The following is a 27,355-nucleotide window of genomic DNA, read 5'->3' as shown; positions in this document are numbered from 1 at the left end:
CCTCGGTCTCCTCCTCCTCGCTGCGCTATATATGGGAACGGCGCGGCCGCGCGGCGCGGGGGCGGCGGAGCGGGTTTTGCTGCCCCGTCCGTCCCATGGCCCTGCCCGAGCCCTGACCGCCCCCCAGCACCATGAAGACCATCATCGCTGCCTACTCCGGGGTGCTCCGAGGTACCGCGGGGGAGAGGCGGTGGGGATGCGCCGTGGTGCGCGGAGGGGGATGCTGCGGCGTTCCGCTGCTGCACGGGCTGCGGTGGGAGCAGCAGCGAAACAGCCAGCTTTGAATAATCCTCCTTTTCTTTTTTTTGGCCGCAGGGACGTTGTTCAAGGGGAATGAGGAGGGGGAAGAGCGATGTGCAATGGCGGGAGGCAGCTGTAGCTTTTCTCGGGTGGAGGATTACAGGTCTCTGCGCAGGTTTTGCGCTTTTAGCGGCTCGGAGGCTCCTAGGGCTCTGGGTTTGTGCATTTTGCCAAGGTTAAGTTTGCACCTTGGCAAGATGTGGGCGTGGGGCACTTGCCTATGAACGCGTCTTCCCCTCCCCCGTCCCCGCTTCCTTTTGTCACGGTAGGAAGAGAAGTGTGGTGCCTTTATCGGCACTGCCCGGCTGATAAAAGTTCGGTCTCAACTTTATTTTCGTAGAATTCCATTTAGCTTGGGAAAGGCCTCCTCAGCGAATCCAACCGTTTCATAATACTGTGTTCCCACCCGCTCGTCAAGGGGAGAGAGGGAATATGGCAGCGTGTTACTATTTTTGCTGTTTTATAATGACGAGGTGAAGATTCAGTGCTCGGCAGGAGTTTCGTGGTAGCCAGTTCTGCCAGGTTTGCTTTAGCATCCCTCGGTGCTGGTAAGTGGCTTGTTGAGAGAAGTGGACCGAGCTGCTGCTGCAGACACTGAACGCTTCCCTGCACGCTGGAACATGTTGGTTTAAAGGCTTTGGAGAGAGTATAGGGAATCCCAAACCACAAGCTACCTTGCCTGCTTGTAAAGGCACCTCAAAGGATCTTGTAGGAATAAAATCATCGGGTTTTAATGTTTTGTTACATAGAGTTCTGTGTCCCTTCTGCAAGGGTGCTTGTCTAGAGAAAGGTCAGGGTTTGCAAACGGGGTGGGCTTTGCGTGGAAATGCACTTGGACAGCGATTTAACCTGTGATTTGTGGAGGGTCCTTGAGTAATTGCTCTGTGTTGTGAAAGGCTTTTTACCCTCAAAAGGCAAACTGCTAATACCTCCTGGGATGAAGAGACCTGTGAAATGTTTTATTGATTAAACAAATCGTTAGCAGAGCTGAAAGGACATTAACCTGGTGAATTAACCTCTGAAGTCTTGATTTTGCACTGTCCTGTCCAATTCTGTGTGTAGAGCTGCTGGTGCTCATCTCAGCCAGGATATTAGATTGATCTGAAGGATCAGTTGTGAACTGACTGGGGAGAAGACCTGCATGTGTTTCCTGTTTTCAGATCTGTTTCTTAAAATAACTGTGCTTGCTTGAATGACTAACAGAGGACAAGTTATATTTTCATTTGAGAGAGGTTATTTGAATTAGCATCATCTGAACTGTTACATTGAATGTTAACTGCAAACTAAGTGCGCAGAATAAATAATTCAGGAAACCTATAAAATATGTAGGGTTGACCTGAGACCTCAGCAGCCACCTTGTTGGCACTGGCATGTTAATGATGGATCTAGGACACATGCATAATTCAAAATGGAGTGTGGTTTAGAGACAGTGATTGGCCTCATCTCTAGATAATCCTGATTAGTGATGGAAAGCTGTCTTAACTCTCCTCAGGTCAGTTTTCCTCTGAGGCACCTCGTGGGGATCTTGCTTTTTAACTTAAATTAACTTATTTCTGCCTGGGGAGACAAGGGCTATTGCCTTGGTGACTGCAACATCTACCAACTCCTGGCCAGTGCTGTGGCCTGCATGGGCAGGAGAGCACAGGACTGGCTTCAGAGCTGAATCCAGGTGCCTCTCAGAGGAACTCTGAGTTGGACTGGGTATGGAGATAGTGGTGTGGGACCCTGCAGATCAAAACTGGCAGAGGTGATGTGGTGTAGAGGTTCATTCATGAGACCTTATGTACTGCTTGATCATGTTGGACAACTTGTCCCACTACAGAGGATGTGTAGAACAAACTCACTAGCTTCTTTTCTTTCTATGTCCCTGAATATTTTTTTTCCAAGTACCATGCTTGTGCAAAGGGCCAACTTTGGGATGAGCATCTGAATGGTTCATATTGTCCTTTAGTCTTGTTGTTTTCCTGACATCTGATTTTGCTCTGGTGCTTGTAAATTTGGCTGAATTAAATCTGATCCTATTTAAAAACAAACAGAAAAATAGGTGCAGGCATCTGCTTCCATATTCATCCCTGTATGTATGCATGGGAATGTCCTTTGATATCAACCCAGTACTGCAAAAATCAGAGCAGTCCTTGGACCAATGCCTGGGGTTGGATGATGCTCTGAGACACCTGGTTGGGTAAGAGGGGTTGTGGACTCATCTTGACCCTCCCCACTTTGGCCATAGGATGCCCAGGAGGTCTCCTCCTTGTGTTTGGCAGAGCAGCAAGGGGCTCTGTCTCATCCCTCTCCCATGAGGAAAGATGCTGGTGTGGTTGGGACCTTGAAAGGCTGTGCTGAGATGTCTTTTCTAATGTTACTTCATCACTATGAAGTTTGGGATGAAAAAGATTATTTTGCTCATCTTTACCTTGGAGTTAGTCTTACACTGCATGTGATGTTTACCAGACCCAAGTTCTGCTCTGGGGTGGGCAGCCTTGGGAGCTCCTGTTTTGGGAGAACAGGATCACAGCTGGCTGCAGTGAGTTGTTGTCTCTTGACAAAGTTGCTTGGGAGGTGAAGGTCTGGGCTGCTCATATGCAACCCCTCTTTCAGAGCTCTCATGTGCTCTGTGCACACTGATGAGCTGTAGTAGGATGGCTCCTTTTTCTCTTGGCCAGACCTTTTCAGTCTTGCTAACTTAAATCTAAGCTTGTTGGCTGGTCTGGGACAGTGGGGTCTTGTGGTTACATCACTTTAACATACACACTGCTGTGAGTGTGGAGACTGAGGGCTGAGTTTAGTGCTGTGAGTAAATCCAGAACTAACATAAGTAATCATGACAGCTTTGTTTCCTGGGTCTGGAGAATCCCAGCTCCTTTCTAAAAGAGATTATATGAATTTTTATTTGCATGTCCCTGTTCAAAATATTGTTGATCTCCAGTTGTAGGCACACTGTACTGCAGATAATCTGTAATTGAGTACCTTTTTGGGACAGGAGCAAACTGTTCTAAATCTGTATACAGGGCAGGATAACTATACTCTGTGCTGATTACTCATTATTTTCTTAACAAACTGTTTACTCTACAGTGAATATGCTTGTGCTTGGGGCACCCAAGTAAACCTAAGACATAAAATAACTAGTGTTGCTAAAGGGCTTTTACAGGTGCACCAGCATGCTGTGTGGGCTCCTGCTCTTGCATGGGGGGCTGAGTCCTCCTGAATATTCTAGTACTGGTCTGTTTTTCTTATCTTTGTTCCAGTTTCAGCTTCTCTGCAAAATATGTAGCTCAGAATGTCTATTTGCAGCTTATGCTTTGATGGATCTAATATGGTTTTCCTCTAAATAAGCCATGTGATGCAATTTCATTCGTGACCAAGAATTAGCATGCTAATTGTCTGGAAAATGTGGTAGATGAAGCTTGGCTTTAGCAAGGTTTCAGTGTATTTTTAACTATATGTTAAAACACTTGTACTTCTTTTCAGTTAATTTCTCTTGCTGATGTTTAATTAAGTCCTGTCAGTTGGGTTTTTCTGGTGCTTGTTTGCTCCCATTCTTGGGATCTTTGATTCTAGTTCCCTGCCTAGATAAATGTTTGTGTAATTTATGTGAAATAAACTGTGCTAGAGGAGCACTGGGTGCTGAGTCCATAATGCAGGAGTCAAATGCTTGGTCAAACCATTTGCTGATTCCAGGATCTCCTTGGCAACAGCTCCTGCATTTGATGTTAAATGGAACTAAATGATAAAAGTATGGTGAGCCCATCACCAGTTGCAGGATAGCTGCCTAATGTCCCTGAGCTTCCTTGGAAGGCTGCAGATGACTGCAGGGAGGTCTCCTGGAGAAGTTACTCTGTCCTTTGTGACAAGGAAAGTCCTTGAGAGTTCATGCATGGCTTATTTAGTGCAGGGAGTTTCCCATCAGTACTCCAGGGAATCGGCTGCAGTGTGGAGACCAGGAATGTCTGGTGTAGATATGGTTTGTCAATGCTGACCCCAGCACTTATGGAATGGGTTAAAAAGATCTTAATGATTGTCTAGTTAAGGCTCCCCAGTCAGGCTTTCCAGTTCTGGGACAGGTACCCTGGAAAATTCTCCAGGGCTGTGCTGGGTGGCCTGCACAGGAGCCACTGCCTTCAGCAGCAGAAGATGGAGATTTGGGTTTCTTCAGGACCCAGGATATTTCATTGGGAAAAGGCTGATAGGAATGTATACAAATTATAGTTATGTCTACTGGGCCCTTTTCAACTAGGTTATAAGGATAATCTGTTCCCTGAAAGTTAAGAGAAAATGCCTTGGGTTTTTAATATGTGAAACATGCTTGGTGTGGTCCCAGAAGAGAGCCATTAGGAGGAAGTATTTTCTCTAATGGGCTGAACTCAAGTGTTGGGTTTATTCTTCTGTGGCTGAGTGCCAGCTCCCCCTTCCCCCCATTTCTGTTGACTTGTCAAAGCTCTCCTGCTCTGTGTCACTAGTAACTGGCCTGGTTCTCCAGAGCATGGAGAGTCTTCCCAAAAATGCCTCCTGGCTACTGAAGCTGAAAGGAGATAAGGCTTGCCTGGGGGGTTGAATACACAGTGTCAGTCATACATGATGAACAGGAAGCTCAGGACTGTCTGGAAAGGATTGTCTTGGCTCTAAAATCTGGAAATGCCTGGTTGATGAAATGGGTTAATCTGGAGTCTGCAGGTTGGTACAAAGGTAGGCCTGATGTACTTGCCAGGTTTGACTGACCATTCCCATGGTCCTTTCCTTTGCTGCTGGGCATCTTTCATTTCTTAACTGAGAATTAAGTGCTAGGTCATGGTAACTCCTGACTTTCCTGGTGTGGAATATCTTGTTCTCTTTGAAGGATATCTTTGCTTTCAGCAAATAACTGACCCAAGACACTTGTCCAAGGGCAGGTGCTTACAGCTGTGTGGCAAACCACTGCTTTTCCTCTGTCTGCAGGAGTTGAATGTGAGTTTTACGTGGTTTGAAAAACAAGCTGACAGGTTAATTTGTGCTACTCAATACTGGCCTGTTTACAGGGCTGGCAATGCCTACAATTTGTTCAAACATCCAGAAAATGCTGAAGTATAAGTTCTCATCTAGAGGGATAAACAACTGTTCTCTTTGGGAAGAGGACAGGGATTTAGCTGGTCCAAGGCTAGAGTGTTTGGTTTATGAAGCCAAAGGGGTTTGGTAGTGTAAATGCAGGTACTAGAAGAAAAAAATTACATGGGGCTGGGCTTTTATTGTAAGTCACAAATAATCTCAAGGACTTTTGGCTTCCTTTGGAGGACATAGTCCTCCATGTCCATTGTCCAGTGACACCACTATTGCTAAATTCTTTCTTTAAACTTGTATCTGGTAATCCTAAGTCTATATAAGTCTGTCCACATGCAATTGTGTAAGGTTTTTGGGATAGCAAGTTCTTGGAGCTGTGGCCCCTCAGCAAGTGTTGAGCAACCTGGTCTAGTGGAATGTATCCCTGCCCATGGCAGGGTATTGGATTGAGATGAGCTCTAAAGGTCTCTGAATACAAACCATTCTAAACACAGATTTCTTTTACCCTTGAACAAGCAACTGGCTTTGTAAAAAATCAGGTGAAGTTTATCCCTCACCCCAAATTTGGAGATTTGCTGCTAGATTTTACAGCATGGGATTTCTGAATCTCACTGCTTAGATACTCTAGTGTGGCAAATCAATGCACGTGACGAAATTTAACTCATTTTGATGTTTTGACATTCCCCAGTCTCGCCTCAAAAACAAAACTACTTGTGGAATGAAATCTTAATACTGCACTATATTATCTTGTAAAGAACTGCCCACAGGTCTAGCTGTTCTTTTAACCTGGATTAGTGCTGTAGGTTTCAGTTTACTCACAGTTTTAGTGGTATGATCTATCCCAGCCTAAAACTTGGTCTGCTTAGGGTAATTAATGCCCAGTGCACTACTGGGATTGTTCATGTAACATGGACTAAGCAGAACTAAGGGTCTGAACTGGGTGGTCAGGCTCTAAATTTAGACTGCAGCCTTTGGTGTGGCTCCCCCCTGAATGCTGCTAGGGATGAGGCATCTCTGGGTAACCTGTGCCAGTGTTTCACCACCCTCATAGTAAAAAACTTTTCCTTGCCTAATATAAATTGACCCTCATTCCTATGAAACAGTTGCTTTACATATTTAAAGATGCACCAGTGAGAGTATCTTTGTAGAAACTACCAAAAATCCTAGTGCCTGCTTATACCTAGAGAAGCTATTTTGAATCACTTTCATTTGACTGAGTGTGAACACTTGTTATGCTATTACCACTAGCAGGTAATATCTTGTCAGCAAGAACTGAACCTATTCAATGTAATAGCTTCTTTCATAGTCCTAATAACAGGCTGATCCTTAACTACAAAAGAAAATATGTAAATACACATAAAGTGATTAGTGTTTTGGCCAGTTATTATGGTGTTTGCAAATAAAGTAATGAGAAAAGTGAAGGAAAACCCACTTGCAAGTGCTTCTTTGTGGAGGCTGTGTATACTGCCAAAAGCTGCAGCGGGCAGTTCTTCATATAGAAAGCATTTTCAGTGTTTTACCCACTTCTGGGTTTTTTCCCCACTTGAATATCTTAAGCTTCTACAAGAGTGGCTTTCAGCTCCTTCCTTATTTACTGCTTTAGGAATGCTGCTAGTTTTCCTTACTCCTAGAGCTGTGGATCCTGAGGATTGTGTGTTGAGGCATCCAGCCAGCCCTTGGGCTGTGCTGAGGAAGGCTGGAGCACAGAGCTTTCCTTGAGCAGCACTGGGGTTGTGCAACTGGCCTCCTGAAGGGTGGATGAGAATAGCTCAGACCACAGCCAGGTGTCTGCTTGCAGGTTTGAGGCAGCTGATCTTTATCTTCTTGTGAGCTCATGGGGTTCCCTCTTACCAAACACCACTTGGAAGAGCTGGCAGTTTGAGGTGAGGGTATGTGTTAAGAATATGTGTGAACATCCTTTGCATTTTTATGGTCAAGTTAAAGGAGGCTTGCTCAGGTGAGTACTGATGATTACTCATTAATCCCCTCCAGTATTCAGAGAAAAGCTGGATGTTGGCAGATGGCAATCCTTCCTCTTCCAGTATATCCAAACTCCGTGGAAAATACCAGTTTTTAGCAAGCCTTGCTCTAAAAGCAAACCACACATTTATCTGAAACCTCTTACTAAAATAAGTTGGATTTGATGACCCTTCCTTTTATGATTTCTGTTTCAAAGGAAGAATATTGTTTCCTTTGCTCAGTGTGCAAATGTAACTTTTTTCCTTTTGTTTTTCTTTCTTTAGGCACGGGGTCGAACATTCTTTCTGCTCTGCAGGATTTGTTCTGGCTATTAAAATCCAAAGTAGAGAAGCAACTCCAAATCATCTCTGTGCTGCAATGGGTTCTCACTTTCCTTATCATGGGTAACACCTTTTGGCCTAAAGCAAAGGGGTTTTGACTGTAATTTTGGATGAATTCTAATTTCCTAAGTTAACACTTAATTACTAGATGTGTACTGCAGCAGTGTAGTTCCTGGGGTACAAGGATATTGTAAACCAGTTGCATTGATATTTTCAACTATAAATTACTTTTCCTGGCTCTAGAAAATTTCAAGAGCTATGGAAAAACTGACTGATGTTTAGCTGGTGTCAGTGTCTGCTGTGCAAATGAGGCTGAAACAATTGGAAATGTCTTACTTGGCTTGCTCGTGGGAATATTCACAGAGATTTCTTAGAAGCAGCTGGTAACTGATGCAAGTGATTGCAACAGGAATGCCTTCCTCTTTCTTGGCTTGGTCTCCTTCCAGGAGGGATCAGAGATGAGCAAGAATTGTTTGTGTTAGACCAGTAAAAGAGTAAAGCCTATTTATCCCTGGGTACTTTGATTATGTGAAACCTCAGGCTGCTCTGCTTCATTGGATTGTTAATAATTAAACTGGAGAACGACTGCTCTCAGCATCTGTGTTACTCTACCTTCCCAATTCAGTTTGTGCTAAAATGGCAATGTTGTTTTTGGGTGGGATCCTTGGCACCCTGCTGGAATGGCTGATGCAGAGCTAGTGTAAGCTGTGGAAGATGTGTGTAACTGAAGGGAAAAAAAACCATTGGTGTGGGCCACGAGAAATCTTTATGCTCATCCAGTCTGATGAAGCAGCTGCCCTACCTGGAGATATAAGAGATGCTTGGAGGCACTATTAAGGGGAGGTTTAGGTTTTTCAAAGCTCTAGAGGAAGCTGCCTCAGCACTGCATAAGGGGTACAATTTACTTGAGGATTAATGACATCAGACTAAGATTTCAGCATGGAAGAGGCAAAAGGCAAGGGATTTAAATGGAGACCAAAACCTGATGCAACCTTCTTTTCTTCTTTCTTGCACCTCTCCAGGTATTGCTTGCACTTTAATCCTCATGTATATACTGTGCACAGATTGCTGGGCCATTGCTGCTCTATACTTAGCCTGGCTGGTATTTGACTGGAATACACCAAAGAAAGGTAAATATTGTAGAAGAGATACTTATTGTTAAAGTGTTCCTGTCTCCATATTTGGAGCAAGAAGCACTTCCTTGTAATGGAGGACTTCTCTTCTTAGTGGGACTTGGCTGAATCACTGACCAAAGGCATTGCTTAGTGAAGGATTTAAATGTCAGCCCTTGGCGTGAACAGTGACTGCAGGTTTCATTGATGCTGAGGGCAATACAACATGCCGTTGCTGGCTTTTATTAACATATTTATAAGGCATAGGTTCTTTCTGTAGTTCAGAAAGATCTAAAGATTCAAGAGCTTTCTGTCCTCTCCAGCTCTTGCAAGGTTCAGATTAGGATGTGATTATCAAGGAACAGCTCCTCTATGGAGTCAGAGTTGCTACAAATTAAGCAGATGACTTTGTTTTAGGGAAAAAAAAAAAAACCAAACCAAACCTGTACAAACCAGCTCTGGGAACCAGCAGTGGTAACAAGCTTTGGCAACTACTTTTATAGCCAGATGAGCTCAGTTCTCCATTGCTTCAAGATGCCTGAAACCATCCAGGATTTTGGCCTTTCCCAAAGGTTGAACTGGAGCGTTTCTAGTTTGAATTGTAGAGTTGTCTACCATGAATTTGCAGTCAAGCCTTAATTTGCTTGAAGTCCCTTGTATTCCAGAGTGTGCACTGATTTCAGAAAATGATGCAGGTCTCCCACTTGGAGGAATGAAAGTGTTGATTCCTCTAGTGAGGCAGCAAACACTGGAGTCCTTTAGGCTTTTAGATGGACAGCCATGTGAAAACAACTTTAAAGACATGATTAATTTTTTTTTCAACAGGGGGAAGAAGATCCCAGTGGGTGAGAAACTGGGCTATATGGAGGTACTTCAGGGATTATTTTCCAATAAGAGTAAGTAAAAGTTTTAAGTCTGATATGCTGTGGTTTAACTGCTTTAGTGTCTTGTACTGGCAGTAGTCTATCTCTTGACATTGAACTGTAAGCAGGACGTGGCTCAGTTACTATTGCCATACTTCTACTTGTGGTAGCTGTGGTTAGAAAATCTGAAATGTATTACCAATGATGGCAATGTGATTGCCAGAACCTGCTGTCTCTAGTGGTTTTACCAGATTCCTGGAGGCAGTCTGCAATCCTTGTTCATCTCTCCAGCTTCTGGAGACACTGGCATAGGTTGTCCAAACAAGTGGTAGATGCCTCATCCCTCAAAGTGCTCAAAGCCAAGCTGGATAGGGCTTGGAGCTGCCTGGTTTAATGGAAAGTGTCCCTGCCCACGGGAAGGAATTGGAATTGGATGATCTTTAAGGTTCCTTCCAGTGCAAATCACTCTGTGATTCTCTTCTGTGCTGCAGCAGTCCTATGTACTGCCTGACCCCTAACACTGTTCCCCTCTCATAAATCATAAAATCTGGCTCAGTTTTTGCCTGTTTTCCAGTAACTTTTGCTCTGGGGTGTATTGGGCAAGAATATCTGGGACCTTTGTGCACCAAAAGTAATAGCACTTCACAAGGAGCAGTAAACTTTGTCTTCAAATCTATTTGCTTTGGAGAAGTGGATTTTCCAGCAGTGGGAATAGCTTCAGTTCTCCAGCTTGTAACTTGCTCACCACATACTTGTATTTTTCCTACTGGTTCAGACATACTCCAGAGAGAGGACAGGGCTGCCAGGCTGCTCTGGGACCTCAGAATTAGCTGGATAACTTGGAAGGGAGCAGGGGTCAAATTTGGCTAGGAGGGAACTCGATCCTCTTTGGAAGGGCACACAGCTGAAAGGAGTATTATGTAAGGTTGTTGGCAAGTTTTACTCAGCTTGAGTGTGAGGGAGGGACCTTGATACAGCTTTTGAGCTACCTATCCCCAAGACAGTCCAGCCTCAGAAAGGAGCAGCAGGATGCCAAAGCAGCTTAGACTGGATTCTTCCTTTGCAAAGTCACTTGAACTCTCAAGGTGCCTGAGCGTGCTGCTGGTGAACAAGCCTTTTGTTGTACTCTGAGAAGCACAGAACCATTTAGGTTGGAAAAGACCTTTAAGAGAAAGTCTGACCATTAACCCAGCACTGCCAAGTTCACCATGAAACTTGCTGTTGTTAACAGGTAATTCTTGGCAAGTCTAAGTGTACATGGAAAACTTCACTGTGCCTGCACAGACTGGAAGTCAGCCTGGGTCTCATGGCTGACACAGAACTGGGCAGGCTCTGCTGTTGAAGATGGGTCTCAGATGTGTTGTGTTCTAGTACCAAGTCCTTAGTGATGCACTAAACAATGCTGCCTTGGATATTGGTGAAATGGGCTCTGTTATGCAGGGGACTTAGTGCTGATTCTGCTGTTCTATCATTCCTTTGATGCACATTTATCCTTGTCTTCATGGAAATATGCCCTGCAGGTCAGATTCACTGTGGATATTAAAAGTTTGTCAAAGAGCTGGGTTGTTTAGGTAGGTTTAGAGATGAGATGAAGTAGATAAATTAAGCTTTGCAGCAGTTTTAAAATAAATTCTTGCTAGTTCACATATCTGTCAGAACTCCTTATGGGTTTAATTCCTTTGCTGCTGAGTGGGAGGAGTTGTGCAAGGTTTATGGAGTCCAGTGGTATTTCACATGCAAAGGGCAGAACAGGAGGGCTGACAGCTGGGAGATTACTCTTGCACGTGTTTTGGGGGAACAGCCAGCTGGCAGCAGGGTTGGTAAAAGTTGCTGCAGAGATCTCAGGGTAGAGGTGCTAGAATTGTTTTTCAGTTACAGGACTGATGCATGAACAATGCATCAGCATGAACAAAGAATAATATCTCTGGATATTGAGAATGGTACCAAGAGCCAGAATGCTTTGGGTTTGCTAAGAGCATGGGAACTTCTGGGTTAAATTAATTACCTCTTCTTGCACAAGAGGGAGATGGGTCTACAGAGGATCACTTGTTTAAATGTTCTCTCTGCAAAATCCTTTTTACTGGATTCTGATCTGCATAATGGCTCAGTAGGACTTGGTTTGTGTCCCAGGCTTATGGTTTGTCAGGACAGTCCTCTGCTACATCTCATCCTGTGCCATGTGTCTGCTGAGCACTGCAAGGACAGATCACACCAGTGACAGTCACACTGGTGGTACATGTAATGCTGAACTTGCCTCCAGCAAAGTCTGCATATAGAGCTGTGGTAGCTGCATCCATATCTGCACAGGTACCAGTTGTTTTGGGCTATCAGCTCAGATTTAATTCATAGAATTAAATTCATATGAATTAAATTCATAGTGTGGATGGAAGGGGACGTTAAAGCTCATTTCATTCCTCCCCTCTGCCATGATTAGGGACATCTTTCATTAGACCAGGTTGCTTCAACCAAGCTGTGTAGCCAGGCCTTGAATACTTCCAGGTTTGGGGCAGCTACAGCTTCTTTGGACAATCTGTGCCAGGGCCTCGCTACCCTCATAAACAAGAATTTCTTCCTATTTGGCTTGCTGTATTAGAGCAGCTGCATGAGAATCAAGCTCTGCTCCAATGTTTGTGCTGATTAGGCTGGTCTCACTAGTCAGCAGTGCCTCCCAGCCTGAAACACCAGGACTATTGTACCCATACCTGGAGATATGAGGTCATGTTTTGTAATACCAGGTGGGTTTGGAAAGCAGCCTGAATCTGGCTCAGTTACTCAGCATGAACTGAGTTGGCCACATTCCCTGGGACTTCATGTAGCTGCTCTGACAATAATGAAGCTATTTTAGGGCACTAGAAGCTTAAAGTTGTCTGCTGGATAATGGCTGGCCTTGTAAATAGTGCTTTAAGCTAAGCAGCACATGAAGCAGCTGAGGAATGTTCCAGTGACCAGAGTCCTGGACCTGAAGTGAGAGGTGAAGCCCAAGACCCTGCAGGTGTGTGCATGTGGCTGGACTGGAGCAGACACCATCTCAATCTCATGCTGTTGATCCCAGCAGCCTGCTAAGCACATGCTGGTGTGAGGATGTCCTGCTGGAAGTGCCATGATCTCAAGGCTTTGTTTAGGTAAAGAAGCTGTCACATGAGCATCTGGATATCTCCATGTGCAGTAGGACTTCAGGGCTTCAGACTTTTGACTTACCTCTGTCAGCCTGTGAGCACTTCAGGTGTGTGCAGGGAGACCTGCTCACTGCAGTGGGAGAGTGGGCAGGAATTGCTGCCAAAAGTGTCTTTTTTTTCCCCTCAATTTGTCTTGTGTTCCGTGTCTTGGCTAGCTACCTGGCAAAGCTCCTCCTTAATTTTTGTACATGATTTACAGAATGGAAATAGAAGGGTTAGATTGCTCTGTCCTAACCTAGTGCACTGAATGGCATTCCAGCTCATGACAGGGAGTTAGAACAAGCTGAGCTTTAATGTCCCTTCCAACCCAAGCCATTCTGTGAATTTGTGACTTATATAATACCGGGAGCCTGGTGAGGTGTCTTCAGGTCCTGGCTTACACTGCTGGGAAGGTGAGATAATTTCTTCCATCGTGTTGCTGGGTGTGATGTGGTTAAGTGCAGTTCTTGAGTTGATTTGCTAGCTTGCATGCCCATGAGACCTGCTGCTTGGATCCTGCAGGATGAGCTCTGGTTTTGTGCTCTCTAAATTCTTCCATAGCCAGTGCTACTCAGCTCCCACCCAGACAACTGATTTTTTTCCTGCTCTTTGGCTCCTGGTACTGAGCAGCAGTGGTTCTACAGTCCTCACTCTCCAGTACTGAATGTGCCACTGTTCCTAAAATTAAAATTGGCAATATGGTTCTTTAGCTGGCACTCAAATATTAACACTAATTTTCTTTACACTATTGTACTGGCTTACTGCTTCTGTAGGCTGGCTTAGTTCTGTGTAAAGAAATCTGTTATTATGAAATGGGTGGATGGACTTTGCTCCCAGAGAAACACGTTTGGTTTCTAACAGCAGCTGGGAACAGGTGTGTTAGTGCAGTGGGGTGAAGGTTCAGCTTCACTCCCAGTACTGATTGTCCAGGTGAGATGCAGCAGGGATGTGCTGACTCTGCCTCATCGTGGGAGCATTGAGGCTCCAAAGAGCTTTGTGGGAATGCAGAAGACCTTGGAGGCAAAAGGAAAAAACAGCTGGATGTTCACAACAGACTTGCAGTGGTGTTGTTCAGTGACAGCTACAGCAATTCCTCGGGGCAACCTGATAACACTATTTGCTTTTCAAGGGGAGGGGTTCAAAGAATGATCAACTTCCTGAAGAGAGGCATGGAATCATAGGATAGTTCAGGCTGGAAGGGACCTTTAAATGCATTCTAGTTCCAAAGTCCCATCTTGTGCTCTTCACTATCTTCACTCTTGTTTGAGTCTAGAAATACATGATTTACACAACTTCAGAAATTCCTGCTTCTGGATTAAATTTAGGGAGAGATGAAGGTATTGGCAGGCCATACCCTCCGTGGGCTGAGTTTGTGCATTTGCAGATTCAAGACCTCTGCTTGCAGAGAAGTGCCCAACCCTGTCTGTTGGTCTTAGGTTCCCTGGCTTGACTTGGGTGGAAGAACACATAGAATCACCAAGGTTGGAAAAGACCTTGAAGATTGAGTCCAACTATTCCAGTGCCTTTTGGGTAATTTTTCCTCATATGTAAACTGAACCTCCCTTGGTGCTGCTTGAGGCTGTGTCCTCTTGTCCTGTCACTTCTTACCTAGGAGAACAGACTGACCCTCACCTGCAGGCTCCGTGTTCACCTTCTGTGAGCCTGTGTTGTGGGGCAGGTGTAGAGGGCAGTGGCAGCCTGCGTGGGGCAAAAAGGGGAAAAGCACACACGTATGAATATGAGGCTAAATCTCAGCCCTTCTCCTTGCCTTTGTTTAGTTGGATCCCTGCAAACCCCTTGCCCACTCCTGCAGTGGTGTGGGTGATTGATTAGCATGGGTATTGCCAGCCCTGTGGCTCCATAACAGGAGCTCTTGGAAAGCAGCCACAGCAGTAAGGCTGCATCCTGGCTGGGGCTCTATGAGGTGTCCAAGCAATGGGATCTGGGTGTCACTGTGTGTGGTGGAGGGGCTAGAGCAGGAGAACAGCCTGTCTTCCATACGTGTGGCTCTGCCAAGCTCAACATGCACATGCCTTGTGCTCCAGAATGAGAAGGACAAACCTTCTTCCAGCTGTCTTTCCTATTAAAGGAGCTGTGCTTGGTGCAGGGGAGAGATGAGCTTGGATATCACTACCTTGGAGCTTTAAGGAAGGAGTGTCTGCTGCTTATGCAGCTAAGCCATGTTTCTGTATCTAAAAAAATCAGAATATTGTTTAGGTTGGAGAAGTCCCCTGAGATCATCAAGTCCAACCATTCTGCTAGAAGTGCCAAGGCCACCACTAACCCAGGTGCCCCATCCACAAAGTTTTTAACTCCTTCCAGGGATGTGGAGTCCATCACTGCCCTGGATAGCCTGTTACAGAAGTCCCTTTACAACTGAGCAAGAATTGAGGGGTTGCTTACCATATCACTACTTTTTTCCTGGAGACAGGTTTTTGGTCTTTAGTCTGTGATCCCTGTTTCTTGTAATTGATCAAGGGGACAGCCCTTTAATCCTGGGAAGTGAAAGCAAAGTCATCTATTAATTGGGAAAGAAGGGAAAGGGGATGAAAGGATGACTTGGTGTCATAAAGGCAATGGGGCTCTGCAGAGCTGTTGCAACCACAAGCCTCTGTGCCCTCTTCCTGGAGTTCTACATGACCTCAAAGCCAGAGGAAATGATGAAGAGGGCCAGTCAACTTGCAGAACTTGCTGCTGTATCATGCTTGTATCACAGCCACTGTTTTAAATAGCACAGGACCTGTAGCTTCATCTGGGGGCAAGGCTGGGAACAGGGAGAAGGGAATCAAGTTTCTGGGCATGCTGCTTTAGTGTGTTGCAATGGTACCTCAACTCCCTGTGGCATGATCCAACAGAATGAACTTGAACAGTGCCAAAACACTCCTTGTCCAAGGCAGTGGAGTGTGTAATGCTGGAGTGACATCTTGGAAATCTTAGTTTGATTTTTTTTTTTTTCCAGTGGGAGCTGATGGAGAGTGGCCTTTGCATATACAGTTTGAGGGATGGGGTGCCAGAGCTTCAGCTTAGAGGTCTGAGAGCTGCTGAGGTGTTGCAGTTGTCAAAAAGTGGCACTGTTGCAGCCTGAAAAGAAGAAATGTTTAGATTAGATACTAGGAAGAGGTTATAGACTCAGAGCAGTGAGGTCCTGGCACAGGCTGCCCAGAGAAGTTGTGGCTGCCCCATGCCTGGAAGTGTTCAAGGCCAGGAGGGACAGGGCTTGGAGCAGCCTGGTCTAGAGAAAGGAGTCTCTGCCTGTGACAGAGGTTTGGAACTGGGTGATCCTTAAGGTCTCTTCCAACACCAACTATTCTAACATATGAAAAAAATTAAATTTGATCACTATTTTTGTAGGCTGATGCAGCAGCCCTGCTGTGTTTTGTCCTGTGTGCTTCCTCAGACTGCATGTGTACTGCCTGGGGAAGATGCTCTGACACGTGGGATGCTGTTGCTACCTACAGCATTAAAAAAAGCCCCCTCTGGCAGTAGTTGTTCTGTGCTAGCTAAGACAGCCGTGGAGAATCCATGCTCTGCAAACAGAGGAGCAAATGGTTAGGAATATTGAACAGCCTGAAAACAATGTGATCATAACTCCTAGTGCATGCCCTGTAGGAATCAGAGATGGCTTGAGGTGTCTTGTTGACCCTTTAGCATGTAGGCTAGGGCAGAACCTCTTAAAAGGAGGGATAATTTCCAGTGTTTACCACCCTTCTGCACGTTTTCCCACTTGGAAGGTGGCCAACAGGCCCATTAAAGGCTTGCCTCTTATTTTCAGGCATTAGGTGAACTTGCTTCTGCTATGAGACAGATGCTGTGGTGTTTGTGTTCTTTCCCCCTCATACTGGGAGGCACTGATGTGGTGAGAGAGGGCTGGGAGGAGGTGGCTGTGGCTACAGGACTGAAGAACTTCATTGGTTTGGGCAAGAGGTGTGTCAGAATGCCTTAGGAAGGAGTAAAGAAGCAAAAGGCTCAGGCTGCAGCAATCCATGTCCTATTCCTACCTGGCTGGCCAGCTTTTTATATTCACAATCAGCCTGTTTATCCTGCTCCCTCTGCTTGGGAAACTGAAGTCTAAATGGCTGCTCCTACTAGAGCCTCTGAAATCCAGGTGAGCCTATACAAGAGCTCTTAGGCTGTTCTCCCTGATGGGAAGAGAGATAAGAACTGGGGGATAAGTTTTTTGGTTGTTTTTTTTTTTTTTTTTTTTTTTTTTTTTTGTTGTTGTTGTTGTTTTGCTTCTCTCACTTTTATTTACTATCTGAAAATATCCATCTCTCAATTGAGGTCTTTTTTTCTTTCCTAGCTGGTTAAAACCCACAATCTGCTGACCACCAGGAATTACATTTTTGGGTACCATCCACATGGCATCATGGGCTTGGGTGCCTTTTGCAACTTCAGCACAGAGGCCACGGGTGTCGGCCAGAAATTCCCTGGGATCCGACCATACCTTGCTACCCTGGCTGGGAACTTCAGGATGCCCATATTGAGGGACTACTTAATGTCTGGTGGTAAGCACAATCACACTGTGCCATTTCTGCTTATGTGCTTGGCTCTGAGCTGTTTTCACCTCTGTCAAGTGAAAAGCTGTGTTGGAAGCTCAAGTAGCCACTTCCTGCTGATAGCATCACCCAGACATTGCTTTCACATAGTTATCAACAGGAAGCTGTGAAAAAATGTGAGAAGTCCTGTCTAGTGGTAGGTGTCCCTGTCCCTGGCACAGAGTTGGAACTGGATGATCTTTAAGGTCACTTCCAACCCTAAACCATTCTGTGAATATGACTAGTTTGGGCTGCAGAGCCTGCTGTTCCTCTGTGTTCATCCTTAACTCTAGGATACTCTTGTCCAAAACCATAGTAAAGATATCTGTAATTGTGACAACTGTAATTGTGGAAGGTGGAGACATGCAACCAAGTTGTCCTAGGTATTGTGTGAAGGTACAGGAAGAAGTTGCACTGACTGAAAATACTGAGTAACCATAGCCAGCTCAGCTCCTGGGCTCACTACCACATCCCTTGTCACACATCTGTGTTTTGTGGTGGTGGTGGATGCTGTCTCCACTCAAATCACACTACTTGGTGCCTGCCAGGGGTACAGAGTCTGAAATATTGCACAATACCAGCTGTTCAAGGACCCCTTTCCTTGAATATATTCCTGTAGATGGATCCCAGGGGTTGTGCAGTCATGTAAGTGTGCTCAATTATATTCATAGGTCTTTTTTAATGGAGTCCAGGATTTTAATGCTGGAGGGCTTGTAAGTTATGACTGGGCAGGGGAAACAATGTTTAACATGGCAATAAAGTGTTCTTACATGGCCAGTGCTTCCTTTTCAGCCTGTCAATTAGATAAAGGTGAGGGAGTAACTCTTAAAGACTGAATGGAACAATCCAGTAATCTGTTTGCTGTTTCTGGAACTGATTCATCAATAAATGACTTTAAAACAGATATCTTTAATAAGCACCATGGCTGGGAAACAATAGGAGTAGCTGTACCTGACTCTGACTTGTTAGATTTGACTATTTCTCAGCTTATTGTCTTAATTGAGGGAGAGAAAAACTAACTGGATCTGGTGGAGAGGTGTTTGTCTCTATTTAGAAAGGGCAGTATCTCAAGCTGGTTTTTATCTTCCTATGCTGATGTTAGTTGCTGTGTGAAGTCCATAATGTGGGAATTCCCAGGAGAGCAGTACATGAGAAGTTGGGATTTGCTTTCCAGTCTGTCACATCTGTAAATTTAGTTCTGTTACTTAAGTTTCCATGCAACCTTTTTGTATTAAAAAAAAAAACAACATCTTCAATCTATCAGTATGACTGGCAGACAAGTCTTGTTGCCAGCCAGAGCTGCTTTCTCCTTTTTGGAAGGAATGTGGGAGTAGGCATTAGCCACATCATTGCTGTCTTGGCTATCCCTGAGCATTGTGTTTAAACCAGAGGAAAATTGTGCTGCTTTGATTCCTAGGATCTAAGCAAGGTGTCATGAAGTTAACCTTCTGGAAGCCATAATTTGTCTTAACTTTCCCATACTAGAACCTAAAGATGCTGATACAAAGGCCTTAACATCACTTGGAAAGTGCTGGTAATTCCCTCAATCCTTTTTTTCTGTGGATGAACCACTTCCAGGTGGAATTATAACAAATCCTAATGCTGTACCAATACACATAGTTGGTTTACAGCTAGTACCAGTTCTTAATTTTGTAGACTATTAGAGGTTAAGGCTCAGCAGGGATCCTGTAAGGCATGAGGGCATGACCAGAAAACCCTATATACTGTGTGAATGTGCTGAAGAGCAGAATTTATCTATTGCCACTTGTCTCCATGTCTCATTGCACTTTCTGAAGGAACTATTTGGTGCTGTGAGCAGCAGTAATCTCCTGGTAACAAGTGTGAAAGAGCTGAACATAAATGTTACTAGGCATGCGTAGCCAGCATGAGCCTTGGTGTGGAGAATGGGAAAAGTTGAAAGTTGGAGCAGTGAGTACAGCCTGAGCCTTTCAGAGGAAAAACAATCAGAGAGATGTAGTTGTGCTGAAAGAAACTAATTCTTCATCCTCAATTCCAGCTGATCTGTCTCAAGTGTGGTCTACTGTGTTCTTATCTGGAGCTGGGGTAGGTGATGACCCTGATGCCCAGATAGACATCAAGGCTGGCAGACTTGTCCTGTCTAAGTCCCCAGGGCCTGTTCATCATTTAGTTCTTGTTTCAAGCAATTAATACCATGAGTGTAATAGGGCGATGACCTGAAATACTCAGATCAGATGTGTTGTGTTAATGGATTGTAAGTGATGGCACCCCATTTCTCCTTGGCTTATTCTGGCCAAAAAACTGAGGCAGGAGCAAGCTTGGATACCCATTGTAGGATAAAGGCAAGAGTTTAAAGAGCAGACAATCAAATTTATTTACATTTTTAAAGCAATACAGAGGAAATTAAAGGTGGTGTCTTTGGGTTTTTATTTCCCTGGAGTGGGGCCTGGTGCTTTAGGGCAGAGATTGCTTCCTAAAGGTGAAGGGGGGTCCTGCTCTTTCCAGTGTGGAGTAGAGAGAAAGAGCTTCACACTTTTTTTTCAGAGTATGGATTTATATAAACACTCTGTCCCATAAATTGCAAGAGCTTCATATTATTTCAGGTCTGTCTTAAAGGTTTGTCCATTTATTCTTTTTATATTGCTAAATCTATTCCACATCTATTCTACTACCTAAATTTGCTGAGGAATTGCTCAATATCAGACTCTCATCCATCAAAATAACACAACTGCTTTCTTCCTTTCTAAAGGTAAACCAAATCCTACTGTAAAGTTTACATGGAGGGAGGATGTCTGACACCAATGCCTTTGATATCACTAGATATAGAAAATCCTTGCTGAAGTCTTTTGATAAAGGAAAATTTTTGAGAGTTGATGTTTATGGAGTTTATGACCTGTTACAGAATTTCTGAGAGAGAGAGGGCATGATTTATATCTAGAGTGAGAACTAGCTACCCCTCAGACTGGGCCCCTGATAAGTGGCCTTGGTGGGGCCTGGAAGCCTTTGATGCAGTAAGAAATTAGTTGTGGCGCAGTTAGAAACTATGTTAAGGTAACTACAAAGTAATGAGCTATCTGGGTGTGAATTAGAATAAAGCTGCAGTGTGAAAAGCCTGACCACCTTAAGGCAAAGGTGAACAATGTTATCTTGCCAACCAGAGTGCCATTGTAAACTGTAAACTATGTAGAAGTGTGTAAAAACTGCCATCTTCTCTCGAATAAACAGAGAACATAAATTGCATTACTCATATTGGTTGGATGTGTATTCTGTCCTGTCCAGCTTTCCCGTTGTCTGAGTTTCCTGGTGGCTTTTGACCAAGTCTAGTGCTGCCAGGTCTGTGAACTGCTTGTTTAGTTGAGGAATAGGTTGCCTGCTAATATTACCTGCTCTGACCAGAGGGAGGCTGCACAGCTCAACTTGCAATTGAGGCATAAACTCTGTGCTGTAAGTATGAGAAGATCCTGAAGTCACCAGTCGATTCTGTAACGTGACCCTTGTGTCTGTCTCCTTAATCCAGGCATCTGTCCTGTGAACCGTGACAGCATAGACTACATCTTGTCCAAGAATGGCAGTGGCAATGCCATCATCATCGTGGTGGGAGGGGCAGCAGAGTCCCTGAACTGCACCCCAGGGAAGAACTCCGTGACGCTGAAGAACCGGAAAGGATTTGTGAAACTGGCTCTGCGGCATGGGTAAGGGGCAGCTTCAGTGCTGGAGCAGCACTGCTGCCATGGGGAAGGTGCTTTTGTTTGAACAACTTGGTCTGAGTGAAGTGGTCCCTGTCCAATGCACGGGTATAGGACTAGATGGCCTTTAAAGGTGCCCTCCTGTCAGAATCTGAGGTATTGATGATTCTGAGATTGTGGAAAGTCTGTCTTTCAGCCCTACTGTCAAAGAAGTCATAATTCCTCTGTGCTGGTTTCCAGGTTGTTTATTCTGTTTATCTCTCACATGTTCTGCTGCCCTGCCCAGCTCTGTCCTGCAGGGCAGCGTGTGGGGCTCTGCCCTCAGTGGGATGTTACAAACATTAAATACCAGAAACTCCCTGGGCTGGATTTACAATAACGTGCCAATATCTGTCACCTACGTTGGACAGTGTGTCCCCAGCCTGAACCAACAGAAAAATGCCAACACCACAGTGAAACATGGAGGACAAGAAGGACAAGACACACCCAATTTCCTCCATCTTGTCCCCTTTGGACTCCTTATCTAGAATCCTAAAATTTTGCTTTTACACACATGCCACACTTAATTATTACTTATATCAAACACTCAGAGCTCGTAATTCATCCTGTAAGATTGAAAACTCTTTTCCATGGACAGAGATCACAGCCAGTGTCTCTGGGGCCTCTGTACAGGGGAGTTCCTGACCTCTGCCAGGGTCCCAGACCTTCCGGGGCAGCCAGAGGGATGCCCTGGACTCCTACACCCTCCAGCCCAAACTATTCTGTGATTCTGTTCCCTGAAGCAGCTGATACCTTAAGGGGATTTTCTTTTCTGCAGTTTTGCTGTGTTGTGTGGGTGTTTGTGCAGAGCATCAGACATGGGCATCCTTTGGCTTCTACCCCTGAGCAAGGTACAGGGGTAGGGGGATCCCTGGGACAGCAGGAGGTTTCCATGGCAAGAAGAGGCAGTGTCAGTATGGGGTGAGGACCTGTGCAGTCCCCCTGGTCCCCATGTGTCTGAAAGGAGATGGCCATCAAAAATAGGAGTTGAGTGTATATGGAAGCATGTCCAATACCTGACTGCACAATGTTCCACAGGCCCATTGCCAGTAAAATTCTTGTATGCCTTCAAAGTCTGTTATGTCATGCCAAGTCTGGCTGGCTTTTGTCAGTACCTTGTGCTGCAAAAAAAGCTCTGGGCAATGGTACCAGCACGTGTGGGGCTGTTGTATGAGCTGCAGTCCAGGGGTGGGGTCCTGAATCTTTCTGTCTTTCTAGAGCGGACTTGGTTCCTGTCTATTCCTTTGGGGAAAATGAAGTGTACAAGCAGGTGATCTTTGAAGAGGGTTCCTGGGGAAGATGGGTTCAGAAGAAGTTCCAGAAGCACATTGGCTTTGCTCCGTGCATCTTTCACGGCCGTGGCCTCTTCTCCTCCAACACCTGGGGGTTGTTACCTTACTCCAAGCCCATCACTACTGTTGGTAAGATTTTAGTATGAACATGCTGTGTGCCTCTCTAGGTAGTAGAATACTTGAGTCTATGCTGTACACCTGCTGTAGTTTGGTCTTGGAGTCTTGACTAAAAGATAGCTTTCCCTTCTATATAAAAACCTTCCAGCAAAACTGAGAATGAGCTAGAAGAGTTTCCAAAGGTTACAAACCTTCAATGTTCTGCTTCCTGGTAATTTTACAAGCGAGCTCTTTTTTGAGGGAAAAGGCTGTAGCTCTACTTTCTTTGGCCTTGGATAGCTAAAGTCAGAAGCAACCCTCTGGCCCCTCATATCCCAGTGGGATGCTTGTCTGACAGTTGAATATTTAAAGCCAACCCTAAAGCTGGCATTTGAGTCTTCTAACCCAAAGCAGCAAGGCTGCAAGAGGGAGGAAGGAGAAAAAGGTCAGCTTTGCTTTTGTGGTGTGTATAGGGGAATACCTAAGAACTGACTCATGGCTCATGGTAATTGAGGAGGCATTTATCACTCTGCCATAAACAGAAGGGGGATTTCCTAGCCACCTTGAACAGTAGACACATTTGTGTAGCTAAAGTACATCTGGTATTGCTGAGGAGTGCTGTGTGTCCTTGTTGTGGGACAGCTGTGCTTCAGAGCCTGATAAAACTGTGAGGAATTGGGCAAACCTCTGCTATAATGGCAAACTGTGCTCTGCCAGAATGGATGTGCTGAACTACCATAGCTCTGTCCATAGAGAACAAATACCTTAGGTTGTAGGAGCATTTAATCTAACATGGATTTGTCCCTTTTTTACCAGTTGGAGAGCCCATCACCATCCCCAAAATTGATAATCCATCCCAGAAGGATGTGGACTTCTACCATAGCATGTATGTGGACTCCCTGATCAAACTCTTTGACAAATACAAGAGCAGATTTGGCCTGCCAGAGACTGAGGTCTTGGAAGTCAACTGAAGGCACCTCCTTCTCTCAGAACCAACACATCGTTTCCAGGAGTCAAAGTTGTCACTGTGTACTTGAAAGCATGTGTGGGTGTATGTATTCTTCAAAGCAAGTGTTTAAAGTATTGCTAAACCACTTTAAAAATAATAAAGGCTTTGCTTTAGAGAAATCCCATTACAAACATCTTTTTATATAAAAAAAAAGCACAACTCCCTATTGCTGTGAGGATTTGGTTAAATTATTGCCTTTATAATCTGCTGTATAATGCTGTTGGATCACTAACAATGGATTAGAAAAATTCCTACAACTACTGTGCCCACTAGCACAAACAATTTTGGGAGAGTAGGATTCATCTGGTTTTCAAACTAAAAAGCAGCAGGTTGATTTGAGCAGCAAAGCAGTTTTACAGGTGTGTTGCACAAGAGGCCTGTTGAGACATGCTTATGTAGTATAAGGGTATTTCTGCTTTGGAAAAGCCCTTTTTGGAAGTATAGTTGGGCTGCCACTCCCCCTGGTGTGGCATCTATGCTGGATGGTGCAAGGAGAGTCAGGTGAAGCTTGATCCATAGTGTAGTGGATGATTTTGTGGCTGTAAATTCACCACTGTATTTAAAATACCAGTTTAGAAGCAGGTATATCCCAGGTGCTGCTTGCACAGAGGCTTGTAGCTGGAAATACAGGACTTCTTCATGGCCACAAAACTCCAAAGATAAGCTCTAGGAGCAGTGGGATGGTGCAGTTGTGTAGCCCTGGTGTTGCAGCCCTTTAGGGTAGACTTTGGGGAGAAAATGCAGTGGGGCTATTGATACAAGTGCTTTGGATCCCAGAAGCATTTGGAGAAATCTAGAAGTAACTTCTGGCCTGAAGATGGCTTCTAATTACTCCATCCAGTGAATGTAAAAGAGTAACCTTTGTATACTTAGGATCTAAAGTGAGCTACTTTTAAAAAGTATTTATAAAATGTTTATGTGGATGTTAACACTGCTTGTGGTGAGATTTCTTGAGAGTACAACTTGTTTATGTATAAACCTGAAACACTGCACTACTTGCATGTCTGACCTGCCTTTTCAACCATTCAGTTGAGTGTATCTTGAGCTCTAAAATGTGCCTTTCTTCCATGTAAGAGGATGGTACTTCATATTCCTGGAATCTTGCCTCTAAAGACGAATGTTCATCTGTCATATTTGATAGATTATTGTATTACAGAGTATCAATTTTTGTACAAATTTCTAGAAATAAAATTGGGCAAAAATAGTGGGCTGCTTTGGTCCCTTCAGTGTTGCAGGGTTTGTTGCTGGTATTACAGCAGTAGTTTGTATGACTGGAGTTGTGCCTTTTTCCTATGGGGAAAAAATGGTTCGTCTCTACAAAAGCAGACTCACACCGAAATCACCATCTCTGGAAGTAGACCTGGAAGAGGTAGGTTAAGGGTTGGACTTGATCCTAAAAATCTTTTCCAACCTTAATAATTCTGTTCTATCATCTGCATGCTCCCTGCATGGGGTAGCCAGGATAGTTTAAGCAAATCTTTGTGCTTTAAAGTTGGGGTTTTGCCTGAGAGTGTACAAGGAGCTGAGGCAGCCTCCATCTGTGGACCTCCACTGAGCAGATACAGAAAGCACATGCCCTATTGCCCTTTACAGCAGATTGCTTTGGGTTTTGTTGCTGCCTAGAACAGAAAATGCTGGATTGCATCCCTGGTCCTCAGGTGAATAAATCCTTCCAGCCCCTTTCAGTACTTAAAAGGGAGCTTCATAAAAAAGTGACTTTCTATACAGAGTGCTTAGTAATAGGACAAGGGGCCAAATAACTTCTATAAATAGGCAATAAACCTAATAGAGAAAAGATTTAGATTGGATATTGGGAGAAGCTATTCCTTGTGAGGGTGGTGAGATCCTGGCACAGGCTGCCCAAAGAAGCTCTTGCTGCCTCATCCTTGGAAGTGTTCCAAGCCAGCAACTGGGTTTAGTGGAAGGTGTCCCCCATGGCAGGGAAGTTGGAATGAGATGAGCTTTAAGGTTAAACCACTCTGTGATTATTCTTGTCAGAACCCCCAGACTTCTACTACTGGAGGTGCAAAGTGCTGAAAAGTTCATGTGGGCCCTTCTAGTAACAAAGGAGTGTTTAACCTGTTGTTTTTGGGCTGGGTCTGTCCTGTGTACCATGGGAGTGATTAATCAGCGCTGACTGACTTGCACAGCCTGACAATGCTGTTCTCCAAGGTGAAAGCCAAACTTACCCTTTGCCCTTTTCAGGCATGGCCAATGGAATTTTGGAGTCTCCTGCTGAGGAAGGTAAACCTGACGTGTTGGTTGCTTCCCCTTTTCGTCACCCCTAGTAGGATTGATTTGTATCTCTGTGTTCTGCTAGTTGACATGAAGATTGTGTTTCCAGTGAATTCTCTGGAAATTAATAGCAAGAGAAGCTCTGCCCAAACCACTTATAACTACTTGTGGCATGTCACTGGAATCCACCTTTGAGAATGAACTGAAGGAAGTCAGTTCCTGCAGAACTTTTTCCAAGCAGTGTTTTTGATTATCAAGTTTTAGATCAAAACATAGCTGCAGACTGAAATCCCCCTAACACAGAGGAGGGAGAGAGTTATTTCAAACAAGGCTCCATTCTTGCAAATAGGGATATACTAATGAATATCCTGTGATTTTCCATACTACAAGGTTGGACCAGCTCTGCTGAATTCATGGCTGTGCTAAGAGTGTAACAAGCAGTTGACACTGAACATTGTTCTTTTGCTATTACCAGTCTATGAAAGGGGAATTTTTGTCTGATCTCAGCTCATGCCCAAGGTAATAGCCCATATTGTCTCTTAAAATAGTGTGTAAAAGGCCAAATGCATCTTGGGCTGATCTTACAGTGTGTCAGCAGCTCCAGGGAGGGGATCTGGTCCCTTTGCTGGTGAGGCCCCACCTGCACTGCTCCTTTCAGCTCTGGAGTCCTCACAAAGACATAGACCTGCCAAGTCCAGGGGAGACCACACAGAGGCTCTGAGAGCTGCTGCCTGTCTCTTTCCCAGAGACTGGAAAAGCTGAGCATGTTCAGCCTGGAAAAGAAAAGGCTTCAGGGAAATCTTAGAGCCCCTGCCAGTGCATAAAGGGGTTTCCAGAGTTGTAGAAGGACTTTGGACAAAGGTATGGAGGGATAGGAAAAGGGGTAATGGCTTCAGAGTGACAGAAGGGTTTTTAGGGAGAGATAAACTTTCTTCACTGTGAAACAGTGGCACAGGTTGCCCACAGAAGCTGTGGCTGCCCCATGCCTGGAAATGATCAAGGTGAGGTTGGATGGGTCTTGGAGTAACCTAGTCTGGTGGAAGGTGTCTCTCCCATGGCAGGGGTGTGGAACTGGATGCTCTTTAAGGTCATTTCCAATTCAAACCATTCTGTACTCCTATGAGCTTAAGCACTAAGAGGAGTTAAAGTTATCACCTCTGACTGTGGTTATAAGCATTAGAACAGTCTGCCCAGGGAAGTGGTAGAATCATGATCCCTAGGAGTGTTCTAAAAGTTTGTGGATGTGGCTTGTGGACAATGGGTTACTGGTGGCCTTGGCAGTGCCAGGTTAATGGTTGGACTCAGTGATCTTAGGGCTTTTCCAGCCATGACAGTTCTGTGATTCTTTGGTCCTGTGACTATGCTGTGTGTTGCTGGGACTGTGTCAGGATGGAATTGCTTTGCTCTTGCTGCCTTATCTAGGTCACTTCCCTTGGCTGAGATGGGCTGCTGCCCTGATAAAGCTGTTCTTAGAATCTGTGTTGAGAAATGAGCATCTTTGCTTTCCTGTGAGCCTGTCTTGCCTTTAGCTCAGCAACTTCCCCTTCCTCTGCTTTTGTTTAGCTTCATATATGAAGTTCATGTTCACTTCTCTGGTTCTTTAAGATCTCTCTGTCCTCCTAATGTTCCTCATTATACCTGTAAGAATCCTGATAAATCTGTCCCTCCTTGCAGGCTGGAAGAGGGGACTTTCCACTTTCCACCAGTTTTTCCTCATGCATTT

The 27,355-nt window shown here is 44.7% G+C and overlaps 1 protein-coding gene across 1 annotated transcript; it reads left to right on the top strand.

Moving 5' to 3' along the window:
* Positions 1–24,601, top strand: DGAT2 (diacylglycerol O-acyltransferase 2). The gene is made up of 8 exons (XM_021532426.3): positions 1–171; positions 7,575–7,694; positions 8,654–8,761; positions 9,569–9,639; positions 17,062–17,266; positions 20,793–20,967; positions 22,219–22,421; positions 23,205–24,601. The coding sequence occupies exons 1-8, from the start codon at positions 132–134 to the stop codon at positions 23,357–23,359; spliced, it is 1,077 nt and encodes a 358-aa protein (XP_021388101.1). The 5' UTR covers positions 1–131; the 3' UTR covers positions 23,360–24,601.
* Positions 24,602–27,355: the final 2,754 nt, after the last annotated feature.

Source organism: Lonchura striata, chromosome 2 (genome assembly GCF_046129695.1).
Source record: "Lonchura striata isolate bLonStr1 chromosome 2, bLonStr1.mat, whole genome shotgun sequence".
Lineage (NCBI taxonomy): Eukaryota > Metazoa > Chordata > Aves > Passeriformes > Estrildidae > Lonchura > Lonchura striata.
Note: the sequence above shows the minus strand (reverse complement) of the source record. Positions and strands in the feature narration are given on the sequence as shown.

Coding starts and splice junctions, on each gene's coding strand:
- DGAT2 (XM_021532426.3), top strand. CDS start 132: ATGAAGACCATCATCGCTGCCTACTCCGGGGTGCTCCGAG. Junction 9,640..17,061: donor GGGATTATTTTCCAATAAGA/GTAAGTAAAAGT, acceptor TTTCTTTCCTAG/CTGGTTAAAACCCACAATCT. Junction 17,267..20,792: donor GGACTACTTAATGTCTGGTG/GTAAGCACAATC, acceptor TCCTTAATCCAG/GCATCTGTCCTGTGAACCGT.